Source organism: Lissotriton vulgaris, chromosome 4_1, assembly GCF_964263255.1.
Source record: "Lissotriton vulgaris chromosome 4_1, aLisVul1.2, whole genome shotgun sequence".
In the NCBI taxonomy this organism is placed as follows: Eukaryota; Metazoa; Chordata; class Amphibia; order Caudata; family Salamandridae; genus Lissotriton; species Lissotriton vulgaris.
Window position 1 is genome coordinate 521463856 of NC_141691.1, and position 24025 is coordinate 521487880.

The 24025-nt window shown below is 43.5% G+C and overlaps 1 protein-coding gene across 1 annotated transcript in view; it reads right to left on the minus strand.

The window, feature by feature from the left end:
- The window catches only part of LOC147721184 (TRPM8 channel-associated factor homolog), a 376336-nt gene that overhangs the window by 207825 nt on the left and 144486 nt on the right, over window positions 1-24025 (minus strand). Inside the window, 1 exon segment of the mRNA XM_086964671.1 lies at window positions 10195-10289. Coding sequence (XP_086820797.1) covers window positions 10195-10289 — 95 coding nt within the window.

The window sequence follows — 24025 nt, forward strand, 5'->3', positions numbered from 1 at the left end:
GATAAATATTTCCTCTGCTTTTGATCAATAACATATTTTAAATAAAAGAAAAACCATAGACCTATAAGCTATCCGGAACACGAATCTGACTGATCTGTGTACACCTTACTTACCACGTCGCCGGACCCCAGGGATGTCGGCTGAAGGGCTGTGTTACTCCGACAATGGTAAAAAGGTAACTGTACATAACGCGGCCGGCCCTCGGGGTTGTAGGCTCTATGCTGTGTCAGTGCATAATTATACAAAGAAGGTCTTTAAAAAATAAAAAATAAAAAATATATTATCAAATACCTCAAAAATCTTGCTGGTGATGATGTGAAAGAAGTCATAAGGAAGATGCTGCGAACTGAATCACATACCGACAGATGAGGGAAACCTTAAATCGCAAATTCAATCCAATGCCCAATGTAGATTACGAAAGATACATTTGCAGTCAGGAATGACGGAAAGGTGGCGAAACCATTGAGGAATTTGTGGAGGACTCGACACACTCATCAAACACTGTAAGTTAAATTAATTTAATGATGAAGAAGCTATATGTCTTAGAGTTATTGATGGATGCTTGTCAGATTCATTCAGTCGCACAAATGGTGAGAGAAACTCTTAGTCTGGAGTGAGTCTTAATGGCTGAGGAGTGTGCTGATAGACAAGCTGCTGACATGGAGTTTGCACGTGCTCAGAATTAATCAGTCATGAGTGTGACAAGTAAACCAAAGCCAAAGTCTGAAAGACACAAGGTGATGTCTACATGTAAAAAAAAAAGTTGTGTTTTAGATGTAGATTTTAGTTTTCACATGAAGGTAAATGTCCCGCCATTGGTCAATTATGTTAAGACTGTGGAAAGGAGAACCATTTTGTGATGGTTTGTAAAAAAAAAAAAGCAAGTTCATCACAGTGCAAAGACAAAATAGTTGCTGGAATGTTCCTCAAGCAGGGTTCGACGCACACTCACAAGGTCAAGTGGCTACATTACCTAAGACATCAACACTGAACAAAATCGATTGTCATCTAAATTATTGTAAAGCAATTCTTCTAGATCACTATAAAGTGAAAGTGAAGAAGAGCGTGTGCATGTTCAACTGGCCGCATATGAGGAAAAATGTCAGTCAAAGAAAAGTCGACACGCTAAAGCACCAAAGCCATTCAAACATTGTCCAAAGTTGACCCTGAAAAAAAATGATTGTTCAATACCTGTGGTACTTTGATAAACATTATGTCTGAGGAGAAATATAATGATTTGATTCCATTACCACACCTTATGCAATTGAAAACAAAACTGTCTACCCGGGCTACATCGACTCTCTGAAAAAGTCAGGGTTCATTTGTAGCGGCAATGAAACAGAAGAAAACGAAGGTTTAAGCACCCATCCATGTGCTTTAAATTCAGCGTCAACTGCCTGTCTACTCAGTTTCAGCACAGCTGCTGATCTGGGACTGATTTCCATAAATGATAACATGAATACTCATCATGAAATAGTAAATCAATTACCACTTAAATAATTCATGGTTTATGAAAGCTTAAGTCTATTAAAGTAAAGCTGCATATCAATGAGGATGTCCGTCCTGTTGCTCAAAGGCAATTACGAATTGCTTTTCATTTACAAGATGCTATTGAAAAAGAACTTGAATCGTTACTTAAGCATGATATTACTGCACTTCTACTGGTACCAAAACTTGGGTTTCTTCCATAGTGGTAGTGCCCAAAAAGGACAATGAAGAAGCTGTACGAATATGCGTAGACATGTGTCAGGCAAACAAGGCAATTGAACGAGAGTGACATCCAGGACCACACATTGCTGACATGATAAGGCAATCAAATGGTACAAACATTTTCTCTTGCCTTGATTTGAATAAAGGTTGTCATAAGTTGGAACTCAAAGAAAGTTGCAGATACATTGCAACCTTTCTTACACATTTTTGTCTGTTTCGATACAAAAGTCTAAGTGAGTGTGTAATGAGCTGCAGAACCTTTTCAAGTCGTTATTTGACGTATCATACAGCCTGTAATGAATGCTTTCAATTTTAGTTATAACATATTGATTTTTGGAGCTACACTCTCCCACAAGTATGTTTGTTACTTGCAGATGCAGGTTTGACTCTGAATGCAGATAAATGTGAGTTGCACTAGACAAAGTTACAATTATTTAGATATATCTTTTCTGATGGGGATATGAAACGATATCCAGCTAAAGTATAAACGCTGTTGAATGCTGATCCCCCACTAGATGTTTCTATGATGTGTTAATTTCTTGGCAAGGCCAGTTACTGTTCCAGATACATGCAAGACTTTGCCACTATAAGTGCTCCATTGAGAGAGATGACGAAAAAGAATGATGCATGTCAATGGTCGCATGAATGTGAGATAAGTTTTAAGAAAATCAAACAAGCCATTGAGAATGCTACTGAAATCACATATTTAAATCCAAAGCTTCATATAGAGGTTGTTTTCAACACTAACCCAGTCAGCCTTTGAGTCATCCTTGCCCAGCACAGCGTATACCTGAATACTCAAAGACATGTTGTGGCATATGCAAGTAGGAGTTTGACCCAAACAGAACAAGCTTTTTCACAAGCTGAAAATGAAAGTTTAGCCATGGTATGGGCTTTTGAAGATTTCCATGAATTCCTGTACAGAAAGCTTTTAACGTTGGTCACTGATCATTAAACCTTACTAACTATATTTTGCAATCCAAAACCCAAGATGCCTCCTCACATTGAGTGATGGGGACTACATTTACAAGTGTGCAGTTATAAGATTGTGCATTGTCCAGGGAAGGACCAGAACCCTGCTGACTACTTTTCTAGGTCATAGTACCCCACCGAAAATAGCTGAAGCCTGTATCAATTTCATTGTAAAATCAAACACACCAGCTGCTATCTAGTTAGCCCAGATTATCACTGCAATGAGCCATGATAATGGCATGCTAAAGTTGAAATATACAATTACACATTAGCCATGGAACCAACACCCTAGACCTCTCACTAGTGATGGTGAATATCAAAAATACTGAAATGTCAAAGGTGAACAACCCATAACTTAGAAAGAAGTTATATTGAAAGTTGCAAGAATCCTGATTCTGGAGAGACTAAGGCAGAAGATGATTGAAGTGGCCCACGAAGCACATCGCAAAATCGTTGCCAGAACTGTCTCTGAGGGTAAGTGTCTGAAAAGTTTCAGCGCTCTGTCCATCATCTCCTTGTGTTTGCTTTGTTCGCTCTAAGTTGGCAGGGTATGCCCAGACGTGGGTCCCTTGCTCACTTTGCCACTGGATTCAAGCTAGCCTGGCTGATGAAGGGTTTTACCCAGAAACTGGTCCCAGGATGCTTGTTTCCGGTTCAGGGAAGCCCTGGCTTGGTAGTTCGGGCTGGACTGTTCCCATGATACACAGGTTCAAGACTGATTTGCATATAGCTGGGTCTGTACTGAGGTGGCGAGGTGAGCTAAAGAATGATGATGGATTCAACCCAGATCTGTGACTGGTGGTGAGTGTCTTAAAAGTTTCAGCGCTCCGTCCATCATCTCCTTGTGTTTGGATTGTGGAAGAATAGTCATGATTTCCCTTAATTGAGGACCTTTCCTCTACCACTCAAGACCGAACCATTGAGAGACTAGATGGCATCTTTGAGACATGGGGTGTTCGAGCCGTATTGAAATCTGACTGTGGCCCGCCATTTAATTGTTCTCAGTCTAAAGATTTCTTGAAGCATCTGAATATAAAGCATAAGAAGAGCACACCTCTGTGGCCGCAGGCCAGTGGACTAATTGAGCGCTTTATGAGTATGCTAAAGACAGCAGTGCAGTGTGCTATGCTTGAAAGGTTTGATTTAAAGACTGTGTCAAATTCTACCTTAAGAGCTTATCCTTCGACATCGCACTCGACTACAGGTGAAATGTTCTGCAACATTGGTGTTTGGGAGAGCAATGACAACCAAAATATGTTAGTGGACCAATCAGAGAGAGAAAAGTGAGAACACAACTCATGAGAAGGACTAGGTTCAGAAATAAAAGATGAAAGCATGTGCTGATAAAAGACAACATGCGAAGAACATCATCTTTAGGAGAGGAGACCGAGTGCTCACATGCCAGACGCGGAAAAGAAAATCTAATGCTCCATTTGAGGCAGAAGGTTTTTAAGTGGTTTCTATCAAGAGAGATATTGTGACTGCCCAGCGCCCTAAGTAGTCTATTACTAGAGATGCTTCTCATTTTCGGCGTTTAACTCCTTGTTCAGCAAATCTATGTGTTGAAGGAGAGACTGAGTCTGACGTACTAGTGGCTGATATTGCTTTGCATCAACACAGATACTGGACATACATAGCGACAGTTCCTAGTTTCCAGTTACAAGATCTGATCGAACAATTCAAGTGCCAAAAAGAGTGATTGAAGAGATTTAATTGTACATATATATATTTTTAGTAAATATTGGAATTTTTCAATTAACAGAGAGGGAGATGTAGCGTCTTGAGAGTAAGTAATGACTGACCCCGTTTATCTCCAGATGGACTCCGTAGAGCTATGATGTGGGTGTTAGAGCGGAATGCAATGAAGGCTAATTTAGAATGTTGAGTTTGCGGTTACACGCTGAAGAATAAAGACATGCAGCACTAAGTTCCGTGTGTGGCGTAGTCATTGGTGGATACCCAGGCTGGGGAAAGACGCTACATATACTTTGAAGGCAATTGTTTTATCTTAAACACGAAATCATTTGTGACAGTCTATCTCACCATGTGTGTAATACAGTTTTAAAATAATGACATACATTCACAGTGCATTCTGTCACAGGCTGGGACTATAAACACTAAAGTCACTATTCCTTACTGCATCTACCAGAATTTCTTTCTGTGATGCCATCTTCAGTGATTTTACATTATGAAACCAATTGAGTTTCCCACCTGACTTCTTTAACTTGCATTCATTTTTAGACCTCGTCTGTCGCTCGCAAGACATTTTGTTTACATACAGGCAGCTTAGAGCCCGTCCATTGCTTACCACTGAAACATTCTAGTGTGAAAATGAAAAAAAGGTGTAAATACATTTTTGCTTGTTTTGCTACTCCTATTGCACTTCTTTCTGTACCTTACTGTGTACATTGTGAAGAAAATGACCATACCATATTATTGACAGGCCATAACATACCATGACATTCTATGCAATGACAGGTCATACCATCCCATAACATTCTGATGCAATGAAAGGCCTTACCGTGCCATACTATACACTGACAGGCCATACCATACTATACTATATTACGCTATGCCATGCTATGCTATACCATACCATACCATACCATACAATGACAAGCCATACTATACCATACTATATATTGACAGGCCATACCATACCACACCATACCATACCATACCATATCATACCATACCATCCCATGCCATGCCATACAATAGTATTCATTGACATATCATAACATATTTTACAATGAGAAACTATACCATACCCTACCATACTATTCAATGACAGACCACACCATATCAATGACATGCCATACCATACCAATAACAGGCCATACCGTACATTGACAGACCATACCATACCATACCATACCCTGCTGTACCATACCATACCATACACAATGACAGGCCGTACTATACCATATAATGACAGGCCATACCATACCATAATATACAACGACAGGCCATACCATACCATACCATTCCATTCTATACAAAGGCAAGCCATTCCATACTATAAAAATAAGAGATACGGTAACTGTTTGAGTTTGAGCGCACAGCAGGTGAAGGTGTGTCACAATAGGCTGTTGTAAGTGTGGTGCTCCAGATGAAACAGGTCGGTTACCACGACGAGAATACAGTGCTATAAATTAGCACTAACAAAATAACTATTTTCATCGAGCAACTCAATGTCCACAAATTTCTTTTTAAGGTGAAATAATAGTCTTTTATTCTTGATATATTTTAATTCCCATCTTCAGTGAAATTATTCTCCAAATTAATCTTCAAACCAAGTGCAACTTTAAATCGATAACCAATTTTACAATTATAATTTCGTTAGCGTGGTTTTAATAAACCTTATTGTCACCAGTCTCTGATGTAGACTCTAGCTTTAATGTAATATATACGGTCTCACAAACTAAACTGTTATAAGATTCTGAATGTGACAAGCAACTACTAAATCTAATGTCTCGATTCAAAATAAAATCGAGATATGTGACAACATTTAATTAAACGTTATTCATCTATAAATCTACTTTAACTTCACCATCATAAGATGGCGACTCCTGTTTACTATGAATAACGTTACCACGCTTATTGCCTCAATACACTTCAAAACGGCACGACTTGCAAAGAATAAATCTTTATAATATTAAACTGATTCATTTAGAATATATTTATGAATTAGAGGTTTGAGAACAAGACTACGAGTACTAGAACTAATATTAATAACAATATTACAAATATATAATAACTTTAACAAGATGGCGCTTCACACCCTCAACCATATATAAACAAGGAAAAGCAAGATGGCGCTAGAATAGGACGCTGACACGGAGATACGCGATCCGAGGAACGAATAAACTACTTTGAGGTGAGAACCCTAAATGCGGGTATTATAACTAGTTACCGCTCAGTTTATGATAAGATTAGCAACTAAATGTGGGTTCTCGCATTTTTAGGAAACGTAAAGCGGAACTTGGATACGATGGATGTTTACATTAGAGTGAATGTGAAAAATAGTAGGTAAGAAAGACGACAACCTCTTACCTGGCTAATCTAACCTGTGGAATTTCAGAATATTCCTAATGATAACTTTATTCAGATAACATTAATTATGTCAATTCTTACAGATCACAATACTTTGAGAAATCGGAATAAATTTGGAATTTAGAGTTAAGCATCGTTGAGGAATATAGGTATGAAGTCCTATAACAAGGTCGCAAACTATACTTTTTACTAACTCACTTATTGAATAATAGATTTACAAGTATGAATCAAATAGGTGAAGGCTACCTATTCCACCTACGAAACAATATTACACCCTGGTGACTCTTGCTATGAATTGGTAATAAGTACATTACTATTATCTCTTTCTTTACTTTTGAGCACAATAGTGTCAGTGGGAGGTATCCCCTTTAATTCAAAGTGGAAATCAAATACCTTTAACACTGAAAGTTAAGTGAAAAAAATTAGAATGTAACAGGTGTTATGTTCTGTTTGGGTTGCAGCCCTGAGGAAGTCGATGGTCGATTGTGACCAGACGAAACACGTGTTTAGGCTGCACTTGGTTTGAAGAATAATTTGGAGAATAATTTCAATGAAGATGCGAATTGAAATATATCAAGAATAAAAGACTATTATTTCACTTGAAAAAGAAATTTGTGGACATTGAGTTGCTCGATGAAAATAGTTATTCCATTCCATACTATACTATACTATACCATACAATACTAAGCATACTTGATGACTTAAAAAGATCAAGGGAGTTCGTCTTTTAACTTCGTTTCTGCACCTTAGAGCAGCCCATGCAACATAGTTGTTTTCTGCTGTATTATTAAACTTACAGGTAACCACGAGGGAAGTGGCTTTTTACTGCATTGCTGCACCGTTAGAGACTCCATGAGATATACTGCATTATTATTCTTTATAGGATAGGATAGGATAGGATAGGATAGGATAGGATAGGATAGGATAGGATAGGATAGGAAAGGAAAGGACAGGAGAATAGGATGGGATGGGAAAGGATAGGATGGGATGGGATGTGTTGGGATGTGTTGGGAAGTGATGGGATGGAATAGGATAAGAGGAGAGGATAGGATAGGATAGGATAGTATAGGATAGGATAGGATAGGAAAGGATAGGATAGGAAAGGAAAGGAAAGGACAGGAGGATGGGATGGATAGGATAGGTTGGGATGTGATGGGATAGAATAGGATAAGAGAAGAGGATAGGATAGGAAAGTTATGGTATAGTATGGTCTGTCATTGTATGATATGGTATGGCCTGTCATTGGTATGGTATGGATGGTATAGGACAGGATAGGATGGGATGGGATATGATAGGATATTTGTAACCCTGAGTGTTCTTAGACTGATGTGACACTTATCTATGTAAGATCCCTAAAAGGGTCAACACCACCTGCATTGTTACCTGTTGTAAGATCAATGGGAGTGACCTCCGTGGGAGGAGTGCAGCTCGGAAAGGTTGGGTTGAAGGTCACTGCTCCTTACACACATCTACATGTGTTAACACATGGGGGCATACCTACTCCCTCATTTTCCTCTCATTTCCCTTGCTGTGGTCTTACCAGGTGACGAACTTCACAGGAGACAGAGGTGCAGAGAGCAGTTTCAGTGTGAATCCAATACTGGTGCAGGAGGAGGAAATATTAGAAGGAGCATCACTAGCGGAGAACGCTGACTGCCATGAGCTGGAGAACGCCAAGAGAGAAGGTGGAGTCAACTATCTAAAGCAGGTGGACCATCCCAGGGAAAGACCGGCCTCCATCCCATAGTAAATTCCAGTGAGAACGCTGGATGGTCCCTACCTGACCTCCATCAGTCATGTCCCTAGGCTCTGGGAAGGTGCAGCAGCAGTGATCATTTTAACCCATATGAACCACCTACTCACCAGAGGGAATAAGCACGGAGATCTGATTAGGGACCCGAGGCCTTCAAATCTCCCTTCAAGTCCTTCAAAACACTTTTTATCCTAGGATGGTTGGGCCCAATCATGATGCAAAGAGCAGTTAAGGGGGTTTCCTTGTTAGAAAGAACCGTTAACTTTTTCCTGAACGAGAATATTACTAAAGACTTCAATTGATATTCATTAGAAGTGTGGACTGTTAGCACTTGCAATATGAGCCCACCTTTATAAGGAAAATAAAGAAGGATAACTGACTGCATGCGAGGACTTTAAGTATGGAGATGATCTCAACGGGGGGATTGTATGCAATAAAGAAACCTGTAAATAATCTCTAAAGCCTCAGAGTCCTCCTGAGAAAAAAACACAACATGCCAAATGTTTATAGAGACAAAAAGAGTGCCCTGGTGTAGGATAAAAGCAAACAACTGAGCTTTGAGAAGAGCAAGGGTTTCCATTTTTTCCAAACGGCATGGTAGTTCAGTTCAAGACGAATTTAATTTGCTAATGAGATCCATTGCCTGGTAGGTGAGAAAAGGAACCTGGCACACGTCCACGCCCTCTGGATCTTTGGAACAAAGAGAAATCTAGCATAATAGGTTTTTAAAGTTCTGTGTGGTGGGTTCTGTCAATCTGCAGGACACACTTACAGTCTATTACCCATCACCTTCCCTATATGTTAACAGAAGCAACAGGACAACAAGACCAAGGTTTAGCACAACCAGAGCACTGGTCCAAAAAAGATTAAAGCTGGTGCAGCACACTTCCTATGCCCGTTGTCCCTGGACACAAATGAAACACACAAAATTGAAAACACAATGGAAGGCACACTCAAAGGAATTACGTAAATGCTTGAAGTCTTGATTTTTCTTATTTCTTTATTTAGGTAAATATACCAAAAGGACATACACAGCCAACGCGTTTCGTTACGTGTTGTAACTTCGTCTGGGCTAAATTTGTGTTGTAGTGAAAAAAGAGTAGAATGGAACAGGCACCGTAGGGTAACGTAAAGTCTGGATGATATACTAGTTGGAGCTGCTCAATATGTCTGATTCCAGAAAAAGTGACAAATGGCCTGTCGCCATAGGTGAAGATTGAGATTGGTTGGTACAGAAATCTTATCACTGTAATACAGCTAAAGGTGGTACCTATACCAAAAGTAGCACAGTCACTTATGTAGCGCTCTTTATGTGAATGAGGCGAAGCATGCTTTCCGGCCGCGTCAGAAGTCAAGGCAGCGGCCCACTGGCCATGATATTTTCCCCAATATGGATTAGAGGTCTCCCGGCACGGTAACACGGGTTCAAAAACACGTTGTGCTAAACTTTGGTCTTGTTGTCCTGTTTCTTCTGTTAACACATCACCTTCCCTATAGGTCAAACTACAACCAATACCCCTGTCAAACATGCACAACAAAAAATGCACACCAGTACCCGATTTACATTCGAGCACACTGTGGCCTTGTGAGGGGTATGAAGTACTATATAAATGATACATCACAATATTAATACTTTCAAAGGATGCTTAAAAACAAGAAATGGATGATAGAACGATTGTATCTTTTTTGGTTGAAATGCCTACCTGAAGGCCGACATTCACAACAGCATCAGGAAACACAATAGTTGCTGATTTTCCTGGGGCCAGATAAAGACCAGTACTTCTCCAGGTCTGGGATCCTGCAAGAAATCAACCATCCACTTGAAATTCTAGCTATTTCCACAGCACGTGCAAAGCGGCTTGAAGTACGCATATCGCGGGGGTCACATTTCATGGTTTGTATAGCTGATCAAAGACAAAACAATTGGACCCCTGTGAAACCTTAGCAAACAGTGGTCAAATTAAGGCATCAGAGTCCAAAACGATTCTTGTCTTCCAAAGTAACAACTCATTGATCCGCCCTTATCAATAACCAAGGACACCATTCAGCCATTGACCAGAGAATTATGAGGCAAATCTGATATTAAAACTACATAAACCATCACCGTGAAATTGACAAATCTGACATTGAGGATCTGCAGTCCATGAGCATATGGCGAAATGAGTCAACACACCCCTACTCACCTGCACAGTGAAATGAGATGTATCTTTTCTCTGGAGTAATATGTTGAGCTTCTTTGCACTACAGACTGTGTGTTTCTTCTGTGATTCAACCAACATCCACAAAGCTGTAAATCTAGTAGAAAACACCTTTGTTTGCACAATGGTTGATCAGGTAAGAATGGACCAGCAGCTCTCTTTGTGATGTGCATGGAAGAAACTATCCAAAAACACGAATGCTCCTGCTAGGATCATTCTGCACCTCTAGACAGGCACAATTGTGTTAAGCTCCATTCCTCTTTAATTCCCAGAAGAAAACTGCAATGCACCTTTTCCAGAAACATCTTTTCTGAAAGTAACAAGAACTATTACCTCCTTTATGAGAAATATCCTCAATAGACATAAGTAAATGTTGCTGTGTTCCTCTTGTAATTTTACAGCTAAACGTGCCCTATATAAATAACATACATATACATTCATACATACGTGCATACTTGCAGGCAAGGCAGACCTCCCCATCATGGCTTGGTCTATGTCAATGATGTTCCTTCTCTGGAGCTCTTCAATCTCTTATGAACTGAACCATCTATCACTCATCGGATATTGAGCGGTATCATACCTGCTCATGTGCCTAAGCCACAGAGAACATGTAACACAAGCTCTCAGGGCAAGCTTCTCTTTCCAGGTGTGAGCCCTGTAAATTTCAAAGCACTCTGCTTGACGAACAGAAGTTACACAGAATTGACTAAGGTTCCTGATGATTGTCAATGATGCTCCCATCAGGTGTCTCCCTACTAACCAGCAACACAAACATTCTGTTGGATCTGTGAAAATTGTGTGAAGAGTGGAAGCTCATTCAACTTTCTTGTCGGCCAACCATGGAACGCACTTCTCATCCACATCCTGGCCACTGGTACTCATCTGGCGTACCACAAGTGGACTTCATCACCGCTTCGGATCCGGTAGAGATTAGTTCTAGCTATCAGCAAACGTGATTGCACTTTAGTGATCTCCTTGATCCTAGGCAAGATGTGGCGCTCTCACTGACTGGACGAGTAAATGATGTTATAACAACTATTCTCCCCATTGTGTTGGTATGTAGCTTTTTGCGTATGTTGTTGTTTTATGTTCTATTGTTTACTTTAGAGATGACAACAAATGCTGCTACATTTTCAGGCAAACCCAGCACATGCCATTAAAGCTCTGGTGACATGCAGCTATTTATAACTATCTAAGGTGGTAAAATGGTGCAGCTCCTGCTCTTCAGCTACTTAAGACACTAGTCAGCTCAAAACTAAGTTTGGGCGGTGAACTCCGCTCTGCTCACGGATTTTGCAGAGTTTCTGCACTCCGCGTATGCAAAGCTCACAGAGTTCTGAAAAACTGCGCTCCACATAGCAGAGCTGAGTTTTTTTCTTCACTTGCGCTAGTCAACATCATGTTGGCGAGCACGAGCGAGGAAAATTCACCTTCCGGCGAGATTGTTCAACGCGAGCAGTCGGATTTCTGAATGCGAGTGGCCGTGTATGCTCTTGACCGCTTGCGTGGAGAAACCGCCCGTTCGCATTGAGAAAGCTGCTGCTCGCGTAGAAAATCTACTCGAGTCGCATAAAGGAAGCAGCACCCGCTTGCGCTGTATATGGTGCCGTTCGTGATATTTTCACACAGTGGACAAACACCCAGCGATGAAAATTACCACGAACAGCATTTTTTCTAACTTCCTTCGCCGCTTGCCGATGTCTTTGTAGCGCTACAGATTTTCTTTTGCACTTTACAGAGTTCCGTTTAGTGGAACTCTGGGAACTCCGCCCAGGTTTACTCAAAACTTTGACAGAGTCTATGTTTTAACATGGCGCTCCCTGTGCTCACTTTACATGACATGGCCTAGCCTTTGAAATAGCGAGGCAGCCCTGTTTGTAACACGTGCTATCGTAGTAGAAAGTCTCGACCACAGATTTAACATATTGTCCATGTTTCTGGCAATGTAACACATCTTAGCCCACAAGTAGAATTTTCTATTCTATTTATGTTCTTTGTTTAGAGTATTGTTTTCCGGGAGGCATTTTGGTGGTATGAAAAAGAAAAACATCACTACGCAGATTATTGCAGATGAAGCCATGATGTCAGAGCCTTCCTAAAATTTTAAAGGTAAGCAGGTTTGGGAAGGTTCCCATAGGATCTCATTCCATAAACAAGCTGCTAGCATAGAAGAGCCCCAAGCCATGCTTGTATGCAAAATTATCAAGAGCCAAAACATCTACCTGCAACAATATCATGTGCAGAATATTACCACTCAATGCTTAATTTGTAAAAAAAATAAGTGCCAGGGCCCTCGTCAGGAGACCACTGCAGCTTGCACCACACATTACCCCTGCCAGCACTGCCAATAATAGTACCAACAAAACTACTATCACACTCCTATAAGTGTGACAGTACATACGATTCCAATCCCTCAAAACTATAAGAATGACTTAGGTGGGAGATTGTAGGCATTTTCAATCTATATTGAATTAATAACCAACTGTTGTGTTAATGTCTAAATTAGACAGACAGTGCCACCATGTGGCAGACTGTCACAATCTCCAGTGTTGACATTTAAGTGTGATTGCTGAACTTGGAAACCACCGGCTCAAATTAAGCACTGCCACCACTATATCATCAGGATAAGTATATCTGCGTAATTATAGATTTACTATATTTACCTCCACATCTACATAACCGAAATATATACATATCGTCAAGCCACATAGATGTGTATTTAAGATTAGTAAAGCTGCACTCACCTAAATGTACATAGCTTAACAAAACAGTAGTTATTGATATTCTGCATTAAGTATTGTTGCAGGTAGATGTTAAACGCTCAATATTGTGGTTCAATACCGTTGTCGATCACCCATCTGCATCTTTGCTGCAATGTGGAATTGCCGGGCACATCAAGTGTTTGGGTCACAGATATCGCCCAGGAAAATATTGGTGTAAGAACCACCCAGGTTTAGTGGTGAAACTGTTTGTGAATAAGGCATGGAGCCTTTAACTTAAACAGCTTAGAGACAGGGCCCTAAGACAATGCAGCCAGAGCTGGACCAATATGTTCTATTTTCTTCAACCAATGCAGGATCAGGGCTGCTGCATTGTGTATCACCTCTAGGTTTTGAATCGAAGATTGGGGATCCCTAGATAGTGTGTGTTACAATAGTCAAGTTGAGATAGAATAAAGACACTCAGGGTAGGACTGAGACATAAACCAGGCTCGGGCACCAAGATAAAAGTGGCCCACATAAGTAAATTAGAAAGCAAAAAATTGAGCCTCTGTTTGTATACTGAGACAGTTTTGAACTTTTCAAGACAGGTAGAATTGTTTTGCAATGTAGGAATGACTGCATGGATTTGAGCTTGCTGCAGGAAATGGTTTTACAATATTGGGAAAATACAGTAAAAAGAGGTCCCGTAGACCATAAAACAAGCCCACAAACAGCCCAAAAATGCAACCCACACACTGACCTATCAGATCAGCCTGTCGGGCACTGCCTGATTACCCTATAGGCCAGTCCGACTTAGGCACTAACTATTGATAACCTGGGTGCTCAATGGAAACACGAAAGACGTATTTTGAGGACTCGTAAGTGGAAGTCCCTTGACCCCACCAGGTAGGTCGCTCCCCCCCTGCACAGCACTGTCTGTGCCTCCCTGCCGCAGCTGCCGCTGCTGAGGAAGTTCGAGGCCCTCCACCACCCTTAGGCTACCACCTGCGCCTCATCCCTGGTGGCCCATGGTAGGCCGTGGGTTTGCTCATCCTCCATTTTATTGCCTGTATTTTCTTTCATTGCTCCCTTTGTAGTGACTGCATTTTCATTGTTGTGTCTGTGACTGCTGTTGTCTGTCTCCCCCGCTGCCTGTACATGGTCTGTGCCCATTCTCTCCCTCTGTTCCCCTCGCTGCCCCCGTGTCTCTCTGCCCGGTTTCCCTTCTGCTCCCCTCGCTGCCCCTGTGTCTCTCTGCCTGGTTTTTCCTTCTGCTCCCCTCGCGACCCCCATGTCTCTCTGCCCATTTTTGCCTTCTGTTGCTTCGGTGCCCCTGCATTTCTGTGACCTTTCTGCCCTTTCTTGTGACCTTTGTGCCCTCTGTGACGCTAGTTTCCCCTATTTTTTGTGACCTTCTGCCCTTTCCTGGGACCTCTCTGCCAAACGTTTACCCACGTTTTTTTAGACCTTTCTGCCCTTTCTTGGGACCTTTCTGCCTTCTGTGCCACTCATTTTCCCCCGTTTTTTGTGACCTTTTTGCCCTTCTTGTGACCTTTTTGCCTTCTGTGCCACTCACTTCCCCTTGTATTCTTGTGACCTTTGTGCCCTTTTCATGACCTTTCTGCCCTCTGTGCAACTCGTTTCCCCCTCAATTGTTGTGCCCTTTTGCCTTCTGTTTCCTTCGTCGCCCATCACTGCCCCCGCCACTGCGTCCCCTGCAGCTCCGCCCCCCTGACTGCCGATTCGCTGCCCCCGCCTTCCGCCTCCCGCCTCCCAGCTGCTCCTCACTCCCACCTCCCCATACATGCCGCCTGCTGCGCAGTCACGCCGCTGGCGTGCGTCAAGCCCGTCTGCGCGTCCATGCCTGGACCGCGCCCATCGCCAGAACCCCTGGCCCCTGCACCTGCCACGACGACCACCGCCACGACGCCAGCACTCTGCACGCTCTCAACCCCGGACGGACCCACAACTGCTTCAAGGCCACCCTGAAACACACACACGGTCCTTTCACCTGCCGGAACTGCAGCTACACCAGCCACAGAGCCGACGAACCACCCGCTAAGAAAGACCTCAACCACCTCCGATGCATACTACTGAACACCCGCTTTGCAAGCAAACAGGCCGTCGAGCTCTGGGATCTGCTCAACACAACCTCCCCAGACGTCGCCTTCCTGACAGAGACCTGGTTGAACAACTCCTCCGCACTTGACATCGCCGTAGCCATCCCAGGCGGATATAAGATCACCCGCAGAGATTGCACCAACAGAGTCGGAGGAGGAATCACCATCATCCACGAGAACAGCATCAGGGTCTTGACTAGCACCGACGATGCGCTCAGCACCACCGAACACATGCATTTCCAGATCCGCACAGACCCCACCTCCACCCTCAGAGGCACCCTAGTCTACCGACCTACCGGACCCACCCCCAGTTCAGCGACTCCATCACCCACTTCATCAGCATGCACGCCCTGACCTCCACCGACTACATCCTCCTCGGAGACCTGAGATTTCACCTTGAGAACAACAACGACAGCAACTCCACCACCCTGATCGCCAACCTCGCCAACCTCGGACTGAGGCAACTCGTCTCAACGCCCACCCACTCAGCCGGCCACACGCTCGACCCTGTCTTCTCCTCAAGCTCGCACGTCTCCGTCAGCGAGACCACCGAACTCCTCTGGAGCGACCACTGCTACATCCACTTCACCTTCCAGAAACCCACCACACACCACCACACCCAACAGAACCCCCCCCGCCGCTGGAGCAAAATCACCGAAGACCAACTACATGCAAACCTTGCTCTCAGCCCACTCACCGAACCCTCCAACACCAATGTCGCTGCCCACAATCTCAGACGCTGGATCGAGGACTGCGCCAACACCCTCGCCCCACTGAAGAAACCCCCTCCCACAGAGACACCAGCAAGAGGGCCAGCTGGTTCACCCCAGAACTCCTAAATTCCAAGCAAGCCTGCGGGAAACTAGTGAAGAAATGGCACAGTGAACAAACTCCGAACAGCCACACAGCACACAAGGACGCCGTCCGCAACCACCACCACCTCATCAGGTCTTCCAAGAAGACTTTCTCCCAAGACCGCTTCGACAACAACGACACGACAGCAAGGAGCTCTTCAACATCTTGAAGAAACTCTCCAACCCCAGCTCCAACACCAACGACATCCCGCCGTCGCAAGCCCTGTGCGAATCCCTCGCCACCTTCTTCCACCGCAACATAGCAGACATCCACGACAGCTTCAACACCCAGACAGCCCCAATAGACAACATCACAACAGACCCTCCGCACACCATCGTCCACGTGCCCTTGCTAGCCTGGGCCAGCGTGAGCGTCGATAACACCATCAAGACCATGAGCACAATCCACTCCGGCTCTCCGTCAGACCCATTCCCGCACCACGTCTTCAACAAAGCAAGCAGCTCCATCGCACCCCACCTACACAATATCATCAATCTCTCCCTTGAGACCGCGACCTTCCCAGAGAGCTGGAAACACGCCAAGATCAACGCCCAACTCAAAAAACCCAAGGCAGACCCAATAGACCTCAAGAACTTCCGACCCATCTCTCTGCTCCCCTTCCCGGCCAAGTTCATCGAGAAAATCGTTAACAGATAGCTAACTCGATAGCTCGAAGACAACAGAATCCTGGACCCATCCCAGTCAGGGTTCCGCAGCAACCACAGCTCCAAGACCATCCTCATCGCCACCACTGACGACCTCAGGACCCTGCTGGACAACGGCGAGAACGCAGCACTCATCCTCCTAGACCTCTCTGCCGCCTTCGACACTGTCTGCCACCGCACACTACGCGCACACCTCCATGCCGCAGGGATCCGAGACAAGGCTCTGGATTGGACCACCTCCTTCCTCTCCAACAGAACCCTTGCTTCCGCCTCCCCCCAATCCGTTCCAAAGCCTCCGATGCTCATCTGCGGCATACCCCGGGGATCCTCCCTCATCCCGATGCTGTTCAACATTTACATGACCCCGCTCGAACACGTCGCCCGACAGCACAACCTCAACATAATCTCCTACACAGACCACACTCAACTGATCCTCTCCCTCACCAAGGACCCATCAGCGCCAAAGCCAGCCTCCATGAATGAATGAAGGCGGAGGTCCTCATCCTCGGCTCCAGCCCGTCAGCCTGGGACGACTCCTGGTGGCCAACAGCACTGGGGGCAGCCCCGACCCCCACAGACCACGCACGCAACTTGGGAATCATCCTCGACTCAACGGTCTCAATGACCAAGCAAGTCAACGCTGTCTCCTCCTCCTGCTTCAACATCCTCTGCATGCTCTGCAAGATCTACAGATGGATCCCGACAGATACAAGAAAGACAGTCACCCAGACCCTCATCAGCAGCAGACTCGACTATGGGAATGCCCTCTACAAGGGAGCCCCGACCAAGCTCATCAATCGACTACAACGCATCCAAAATGCCTCAGCACGACTGATCCTCGATGTACCACGACACGGCCACATCACCCCCCACCTGAGAAACCTGCACTGGCTCCCCGTCAACAAGAGGATATCATTCAAGCTCCTCATCCACGCACACAAGGCACTCCACAAGACTGGCCCAGCCTGCCGTAACAGGCGGCTCTCCTTCTACACCCCTAACCACCAGCTCCGCTCCGCTGATCTCTCACTCACCAGCGTCCCGCGCATCCGAAGAACAATCACCCGTGGGAGATCCTTCTCCCACCTCGCCACCAAGACATGGAACACCCTCCCACTGAGCCTACGACAGACCCAAGACCTGCTGACCTTCAGGAGGATACTAAAGACCTGGCTGTTCGATCAGTAGTGGCCCCCACCTCCCCCCCAGCGCCTTGAGACCCTCGCGGGTATGTAGTGCACTTAACAAATGACTGATTGATTGATTGATTGATTGATTGATTGATTGATTGAAGTTGCAGTTCCTGGATACAGAGTTTGTCTGGGATGTTCATTTCGAATCTAAAGTGACACCAAGAGGTTCACCTCTAGGACTGCGGTGAGAGAGGATCCCAACACAAGGTTATCCGGCCATATTAGGAGTTCTAATAAAAGTGGCTAGAATGAGTGCCTTACTTTCATTTAATTGTAGCCTATTCGCGCACACAGAGCTGCAATATAGATACAGGTGGCTGCTGCGTATGTCCGAAACAGGAAATAGAAAGACTAAAGGAATAAAAACGAAAAGAGAAATGTAAATGTTGAAAAACAGGGAATCATTAAGCCTAGAACAACTTCCCATAACAAAGAATGACAGGCAGATATGTATCAAAACTTCATGCCAAAAAGAAGTCACCTGTGATAGACTGCCTCAGATGCCAGATGTATGCGGCTACTTTCATCTGCTTGAAGCTTTAGAGCATCCATGAACCGGACTATCACTGAGGGAAAAGGGGGTGGGTACATGGGAAGGGTGGGCTCTGTCAAAAAATTGCTCAATAAAGAATTGTTTAAAAAAAAATAAAAGACTGGGTATCCAGACTACCTGACTGAACCCACTACTTTAAGGGCTTTACAGGCGATGTTGGTGGGCAAAGAAAAAAAAATAGAACATTCCACACACTGGGGGTAGAATGTTCTAGTATAAAGGCCGCTGGACACTGGAACTCTGGAGCGGAACTTCTGCAGAGCTTCCACATTTAAATGTTCTAATATAGCCTTACATCCCTCTGCATCAGGCTATACTGGCCATTTAATGACACGTTATAGACTTGTGTTGAAGGTACTTTGATAGCAGGTATAGCATGCTATGGCAGGCCATAACTATTAGAAAATTCCCCACTCTCCCCTTCAAAACTTCTGAGCCCTTTTTTCTCAGCTCCTGTTGTGCATGTTTAACAATGACTGCCGTGCTCAAGGCTGCGCATGGCAGTAACTGTCGAAAACAGACAGCAAGAGTAGTGAAAGTGTGCAGCAGTAGGCCCCCAATTCTCCTTGGCTCTGCCAAACTGTTTTTCTTCGTTTGGTGGAGCAAAGAGGCACAGGAGCTGAGAAGAATTCTCCCCTCCCTCCTTTCTCTGCTCCAGTCACACCGGTCTACGGTGAGAGGGTGGAACGTCTCTATCTCCCCTTCCTTTGGACATTGGACATTAGGACATTGAAATAGTCACAGCAGCAGGCCAGAGTCTATAGCCTGATGCTGCTCCATTGTCCTCAATGGAGCTGTCTGTAGTCCAGTCTTATAATCTTAGAAACAAAATGCGATGCTGCAGACTCACACACCTCTGAAATGGCTCAACTCCCGAAAATAAGTATCCATGAACTGAAGATCCATAAGGGTCTCAAACAAGTCCTTGGTCATATTAGGGGACCTTAAGAGTTTATTTGTTTAAAAAGTCGAGTTTAACTTAATTATTTGTTCTTTATCTACACGGCCCTTATGTTACAATCTATTGTATACTAAAGATTGTAGGTGTTCTAGATGTTGGAGACCTTTTGTGCCCAGCTGAGTAGAGGGCTAACCCATACATTTAATTCTCTGAGTTATAATGAGCTTTTTTATTATAAGCCCAATGAAACAGACCCTCGTGTAAATCTTTCAAGAGGACAGCAGGATGATTCTCCATTAGTCAAAGAATTTTGATACCTGGAACTAAAAGAAGCAAAGGAACACTTTTATAGCAGTGAACTTCACAGGTCAAGGCCGTTTTCGAGGTGTACTTGTGAAGGAAAAAATAGCACAGAAAACGCAACACCAGGATGATCCATCAAGAAGAAAGGGGTGAGTTTGATGTCAAGATTTATCCCATGGAACAGATTATTAGCATTTAGGTGTGTCCTTTCACATGTGAGTGGTCAGGTGCTGTAAACCCAGCGCTGAAACATAATTTGTCTTTTGTTGTCCCTCTGCCACAACAGCGGTCCATCAGGTGAGCTGAAGATCTTCAAATGTGGCAGTTTCCCCTTCCTTTGGAAACTTTACCCTGTTGGTACCCTGCTCACAGAGGTCCTTTATTTACTTACTCTAACGTGGGCTCCTAATTGTTTTTTTTTTTATCATACTATCATCCCTATTAGGATTTGCTATGGGATCTGTAAACCTACAGGTTTTAGACTTCTTGGTGTTCTTTTTTTATTTTTTATTTCAAAGTATTTTATACATTTTTACAGAACAAGTAAATTCGCATTTTCCTTATGGGGTTCGGGATAAAGGTAGTTGGTGTTACATTAATTACAGGTACTGTGATGTACACGTTCAGCTGAGCCCCTCTGTGTTCACTTGCTGGAAAATTAGAGACAGGATAGTAAAAAGAGAGAAGATAGGAGAGAAAGAGTAGAGATAGGTTACAAGAAGTGTTCTATTGCTATGAGCCTAGTCTGGGGTTGTATCCCTGAGTGAAATCCGATCCTCGCAAGTGGGCTCATGGGGGTTCTGTGTCTAGAGCTGAGGCTCATATACCTGGCATGTTGCCTAAAGATTTGCGCTGAGCCATCTCCTCACCTGTACTGCCCTATCGTCAAGGTTCTCCTGCTGGCTGCCTTGCATGGCTACATCAGTTTCTCCTGCATATCTCCCCTTGTGGGCATCTGAGAATAAAACAGAACTGGTGCAGCATTGTTTTGGGTCTTTTTTCAGTGGAATGCATGCATGCATTTAGCCCCAATTAGGTCTGGTGGGCAGTGCCCAGTAATTGGTTTGTCCACCAGACCACCAGAATCTTTTTAGCGTGTAACAATTGGGACCACCGCCCTCAGGACAAATTTAAAGAGTTCTGATCCCCATAAATGAGTGTCAGTAATGCCCACTGGCACCGACCAACTCATATTACGTACTTCTTGAATGCATGAAGGAACTTGCTACTACACGTGTTCAACATTAATGGCGGTGCTCCTATTTACATTGTTGAGGGCTACCTGTGCTCATAAACTTTCTAACATGTTCTTTATCTCACTCCCTTCCTTAGATTCACTTGTTTACTTATTCCTTTTCTCTCTTGCTTGCTTTTTGTTTCATCACTAACATGTCAATAAAATCACTCTTACCCATGGTTTGTGAGTCAATAGCTCACGGAGGCCCCGTGCTGTGAGTCCTGTTTCAGCTGTATATTTCCATTTGAGCCTGAACTGGGATTACGGCTCTGGTGCAAAATGCTTGTAATTTGGGCTTGCACTCTCAAATTGTGCCAAGAAAAAACAGGCACAACTTTAACGGGGGTATTAGTTTGCGCACCTCACACTAAGTGAAATTATGTGCAGTTTGCACACATTCCTCATCTGAGGGATGCAACACTGAACTGGGTGCAAGTCGCACACCTGCTACTTATCACACCTCATATTAAAAGCAAATATGGCTTGTACAATTTCCACTGGCATTTGAACAAGAGTAGTAATAAAGGCCCTCACTATCCCCCCTTTCTAATTTACTCTCTATTTCACTCGCTCCTTCGCTGTGGCATACCTGTCCCCCTAAAACTCTATGTTAAATTCAGAAGATTTTCTCCAGGCTGGCTAAGTATTGCTTTCAGATGGGAAAGTAAAAGTCCTTTGGTCTAAACATAAAGTACATGTTTTTTGTTTGGTCTATTTTGTAGATGTGTGTAGCACACACAAGGCCTAACAGGAGTCATAGTGCTTCATACAGAGACTGGCAAAACACAAGTACAAATATAAAGTATGGACACAAAGCAGATCATGACAAGAGAAATAACCTTGTTTAAAACAGTGTAGATGTAAACAATTCAGGAGAAGGGAGAGAAAATTAGCTAGCTAGGAAGATAGACAGATAGATAGATAGGCAGATAGAAAGATAGACAGATAGATAGATAGACAGATAGAAAGACAGACAGACAGACAGACAGACAGACAGACAGACAGACAGACAGACAGACAGACAGACCCAAAACTAGCTTTCATTCTAGTAAAATGTTTAGAAAACGCTGGGGTCAATGACACACTTCACAGGTAAAAATATTACTGGACTCTCTTATTTCAGTTTGGAAAATATTTAAGGCGTTTAAAAAACATATAATCACTTTGTCAACCACAGTTTACAAACATATTTTGTATTGGTGAAAGCCAGACCTAACAAATCGGAACAAACTACGTGAGAAGTGATTACTTAAGTGAATGCTAATTATTGTTATGAAAGGTTGTGATAAGCCGGTTCTGGTAGCTCATTTCAATACTGTACCCCTGCAGGGTCTTGTGTTCGACCTCCCGGTCACAGGTTCAAATCCCTGGGGGTCCACTCACCCTTTCACCTGTCTCAGGTCGATAAAAGGAGTACTGTAGGGTAACACAATAGACCTCTGTTGTTCAGCTACCCAAACAAAATGTGAGAATGGAATTCTCACTGTACTGTGTGGCCAAGTTGACAGGTGCCAAACAAGCACCGGCTTCTTGGCAAGTGGAAACCCATCGCGGCAACCTCCACGGGGCTACGATCGAAAATCCCCATTTAAATATGACCAACATTTAAATATGACCTACAATTTCTGGTCCTTCTTAAGCAGACATCGTCTTATATGAAAACCACGTACTTATGTGTAATTGAAGGCATGAATGTTTAATGTCCTGATGATGATCCCATTATTTTACAAAGGGATCGAAACGCCGTCGACACCGTACACTGGATGGTTTGATTTTATTATTAACTAAATCACAATAGTGTATTTTTTGCAAAATATTGTCTGCCTACATTCTAGATAGATGCAGATAGCCTACTCTTGCCTTACTTGTTTATGTATGTCACAGATGTCTTTGTACTGTAGTAGGATACGGCTGTGTCCCACTTTGATACTGTATTGAAAATACTGACTATCTATACATTTGTGTAATTAAACCCTGTCCGGCTGGACAGACACTATAGATTCCAATTTTGGTCTTTATATATTCTTTTATTAATCTTTGAATGTCAGGGACCACTGTTCTTTGAAGTAATACTTGCACCCAAGGTCCCCTGCCTACTGCTCCTTTGGGTATCCCTTGTACTATATAAAAGTAAGTTGACAGGTGCCAGCACATTTTGGCAGACTTCCGGGCGTGCAGTGAGGAATCCTACAGCTGTCTATCCCAAAAATACCATACTTTAACTTTAATTGTCAGTAAATTAGAGCACAAAGACAAACCCTGCCAATGAGAGAGATATCACCCATCCACAGGTGCGACCAATTTCTTTTCAGGTTGCTGTTGCTGCTCCTTTTTGTTTTCACTTGGTGTCTGATGTCTTCAATCAGCACATAAAGGGATCTCCTCCTGCCCTGCGGGGGGGCCGTTTGTAATGCAGGATCCAGTGTGTCCCTACAGAAAGATGAACTGCAATGTGCACGCCCACACCTTAGAGGGAACAGTGTGAATGGTTCCTAGCAGGTTGATGTTCTTTAACCCTTTTGTTAATTTTAATGCAGATCACAGGAAATGCCATTCATAGTGGCCCAAAAAGGTATTAATGTCTTTGAATTACTGTAATCTGAAGACATAGTTTAAGCACACAAAGATGTTTAAAAAATAAAAAAGGAATACGAATAGAAAGAAAAACAATTAGCAAATATTGTCTGACAAGTATTGGTTCTAAGGAGCACTTCTTTTAAGGTGGAAGTGCACTGACCCTTTGCCCATGCTGTCAGCTGTACGGGGCACAAACTACATTTGAAAGACACACAATGCTGGAAAAACAT